At 38.7% G+C, this 3,921-nt stretch overlaps 1 protein-coding gene across 1 annotated transcript; it reads left to right on the forward strand.

Moving 5' to 3' along the window:
- The first annotated feature begins 1,233 nt into the window (after positions 1-1,233).
- On the forward strand, positions 1,234-2,181 carry LOC119811999 (olfactory receptor 1468-like). The gene has a single exon (XM_038326289.1). It carries the CDS (start codon positions 1,234-1,236, stop codon positions 2,179-2,181), a length of 948 nt encoding a protein of 315 aa, XP_038182217.1.
- The last annotated feature ends 1,740 nt before the right edge of the window (positions 2,182-3,921 follow it).

A 3,921-nucleotide genomic window follows, 5' to 3' on the forward strand; every position in this document is an offset into this window, starting at 1 on the left:
AAGGTAGCTTGAGGCAGTGATTAAAACAAAGCATTGGATACATAGAGAATGCTCAGGGACAAACATGAATATCCTACCTACTATGGGGAGATAAATTTAGTCATGTATGTGATAACTAATACCCTTTACATATGAATGCTGATAAACAAAATGAAGGGGGAGAAAATAAAAGGAAGTGATAATATACTAGATGAGCAACTCTAAATTGAGGGAGAGAAGAATTTTAACCCCAGCATTGATGAAAAGAGAAATTCAAGTGTCACTATAAGACCCTAGGAGGGATATACCACTGGCATATGTGAGATAATTAAACAATGTTTTTGTCCCTGATAGGAGCTTTTTCCTCATCCTCAGAGCAACAGTGATGATGTGAAGAATAAATCAGACAAAAGATAATGGAACTCCTCTGTTAAATGTGTAAATGAAGCATGTTGAAGGAGAAGAGAAGGGTCAAGAGACATAAGAATATGGACATGAATTAAATCTACTTATGTGTTCCAGAAAAGACAAGATGTTATCTTAATATATGGATATAATCTCACAGAAAGGAATGAATAAAATAGCAGGAGAACGAAGGGGGGACTCTGTATAATGTGTGACAGTAGTTCAAGGTAAGGAAAAATAAAGGGGTTAAATTCAGAAATTTCTGGCATAAACTGGAATTTCTTTTACTATCCAAAATCAGACTGGAGAGGTAGGAGAATGAAGAATTCTTTGGAAGACAAGAAGGGAAAGACATGAATTTCTTTTCTAGCTTGTGAATTCCTGATGCCTGTCACACATGCATAGGAAAGAAGATTGTTAATGACTAGATATCTGAGTTTGAAATGATAATCTAACACACTGGAGTATGTGTGTTTTTGTTGAAACTTATATAAAATTATGATGACAAAATTTATCAGATTTTCAATAGTATCAATATGCAAAATGATACACAGCAAATTACAAATGAACAAACAACTGTTGAACAGGTAGAAGGAGAGAGAAACATTAGTACATTTGACTCTTGGTATAAAATGCATAGATTTTTATTGGAAAAGTTGAGAGATAGAATCAGGTTAAGAAAAAGTTGAGAAAAAAATCATTGATGATTGTAATGATTGCAGACATTTGGAGTTGGAGGATATAGTCAATATAATCATTGTCAGATCTGTTTTTGTAGAAATATATCCATAATAGTTCATATTTTTTAAAATTTGAAAGGGTACTAATATTGTCTGCTTAGGATAGTGGATGATAAGAATGATAATGAAAAACCAAACTATCATCTCTTCTTTCATCCTCCGGGGCCTGCCCATATCCCCAGAGCATCAACACCTGTTCTATGCCCTGTTCCTGGCCATGTACCTAACAACTGTCATGGGGAACCTCATCATCATCATCCTCATTCTACTGGACTCCCATCTCCACACACCCATGTACTTCTTTCTCAGTAATTTGTCTTTCTCTGACCTCTGCTTTTCCTCTGTCACAATGCCAAAGATGCTGGAGAATATGCAGAGCCAAGTTCCATCCATCTCCTATGTGAATTGTCTGACACAAATGTACTTTTTCATGTTTTTTGCAAACATGGAAAACTTCCTCCTTGTGGTCATGGCCTATGATCGCTATGTGGCCATCTGTTTCCCCCTTCATTACACCAGCATCATGAGCCCCAAGCTGTGTGTGTGTCTGGTAGTGATGTCCTGTGTATTTAACATGCTGCATTCCATGTTGCACACATTACTCCTGGCTAGATTGTCATTCTGTAAGGACACCATGATCCCCCACTTTTTCTGTGACATATCTGCCCTGCTCAAGTTGGCCTGCTCTGAAATTTTTATTAATGAACTAATGATACTTGTTTTGGCAGGGCCCTTTATTGTCATCCCATTCTTACTGATAATTGTGTCCTATGTACAAATTGTCTGCTCCATCCTAAAGGTTTCATCTGCTCGGGTTATCCACAAGGTCTTCTCCACCTGTGGCTCCCACCTGTCTGTGGTCTCACTGTTCTATGGGACAGTCATTGGTGTCTACTTATGTCCATCAGCTAACAACTCTACTGTGAAAGAGACTGTCATGGCCATGATGTACACAGTGGTGACTCCCATGTTGAACCCCTTCATCTACAGCCTGAGGAACAGAGATATGAAAAAGGCCCTAATAAGTGTCCTTTACAGGAAGAAAATCTCTTCATAATGGCAATACTGGAAGTTTTACTTAATTTCATCTAGAAAATATATTATATTGATACTAATATTGCAATATGTATCCCTACAATTGAACCCACATCATAGACCATACTCCATAATAATTTTATTTGCAAAAGGGAGTTTTGCAAAGTAGTTCAGTTAGGGAAGTGGACCTTTGTTACTCACTGTTACTCCACTGTCTTCCAAGTATGATTCTAGAAAGCATTAGATAAGAATCACTCTTATATCAATATTTCATCTCTTAGATTCTTTTTAAAATTGAAAACAGAGTTTTCTCTGCATTTTCCCTAATGTTTATCTGTGGTTCTCTGCATCTATTTTCATCAGTTGTTTGATGGAGTCTGACTGACATATTAGGTGTTGTTTTATTTACTTTTTTCTGACCTGTTTGGTTCTCTCATCAGTCATTTGGCTTCTGGTTTCTCTTCCTTCTGAACGTCAACAGTATGGTTCCTCTCATAACATGGGTCTTAGACTGGACCACTTACTGTTAGTCATTCCCGTTTATTCTGTGCCAATTTACCATAGCACATCATGTTGGCAGAAAAATTATAGGTCAAAAATTTTGTAGTTAGTTTAGTGTCCCAGTCCCTCAACTCTAAGTCTTAGGAGATGGCTGGTTCAGAATCCATATCCTCTATTACTAGGAATCTTAGCTAGCATCACCCTAATTGATTCCAGGGGATTTCTATTGCACTGTTTCTACCATGCCACTGAAGTGTCCCTAGTTCCAATTGTTCCTCCCAGTACAACCTCCCTCCCTACTCCTCTCACATTTTCCCATCCCCACCTGCACTCAGCTCATCCCCAATATCTACTATATTTCTCCTTACAAGGGAGATTCATGCATCTGCCCTTGAAATATCCTTGTAACTTGAATTCCCTGGATCTGTGGGTTGTAGCATGATTGTTCACTACTTGACAGTTTTTGCTGGTTTTAAAGAAAATAGACCCTAAAGGGAATGGCATTATTAGGATATATGGACTTGTTAGAGTAGGTGTGGTCATGTTGGAAGAAGTGTGTCACTTTTGGGTCTCCTATTTTCAAGCTGTGCCCAATGTTACAGTTCATATCCTGATGCCCGCTCATTAAGATGTAGACATCTCACCTCCTTCTCCAGCAGCATGTCTGCCTGTGAGCTGCCCTGTTCTACCATGAGTTTAATGGACTAAAACTCTGAAAGTGTAAGCTACCCCAATTAAATGTTTTCCTTTATAATGGTTGCTGTGGTCATGGTGTTTCATCACAGCAGTAGAAACACTAAGACACAGTTAATATCTACTTACAAGTGAGTACATACCATGTTTGTCTTTCTGGGTCTTGGTTACCTTGCCCAAATTGATTTTTTTTCTAGTTACACCCATTTGTCTGTGGTGATATTTTGTTTGTAATCTAACAAATACAGCTTGCCATAAGATCAGAGTGCAAGCTACTAGTTTACCATAGAGGCCAGGCAGTGATGGCAAGCACCTTTAATCCCATTACTCAGGAGACAGAGGCAGATGGATCTTTGAGAGTTGAAGGCTACCCTGAGCTTCACTTGATTGATCCAGTCTCAAAGAGAAACAGAGTCAGGTGGCTCACAACTTTGATCCCAATACTTGGGAGTCACATGCTTTTAATTCCAGCAAGAAGGAGGTGGAGACAGGAGGGGATATGGCTGGGCAGAGAGGGGAATATGAGGCAGGAGGAGACAGGAGTGCATTGCATTCAGTCTGAGGATTT

The sequence above is a fragment of the Arvicola amphibius genome, chromosome 4 (assembly GCF_903992535.2).
Source record: "Arvicola amphibius chromosome 4, mArvAmp1.2, whole genome shotgun sequence".
NCBI lineage: Eukaryota > Metazoa > Chordata > Mammalia > Rodentia > Cricetidae > Arvicola > Arvicola amphibius.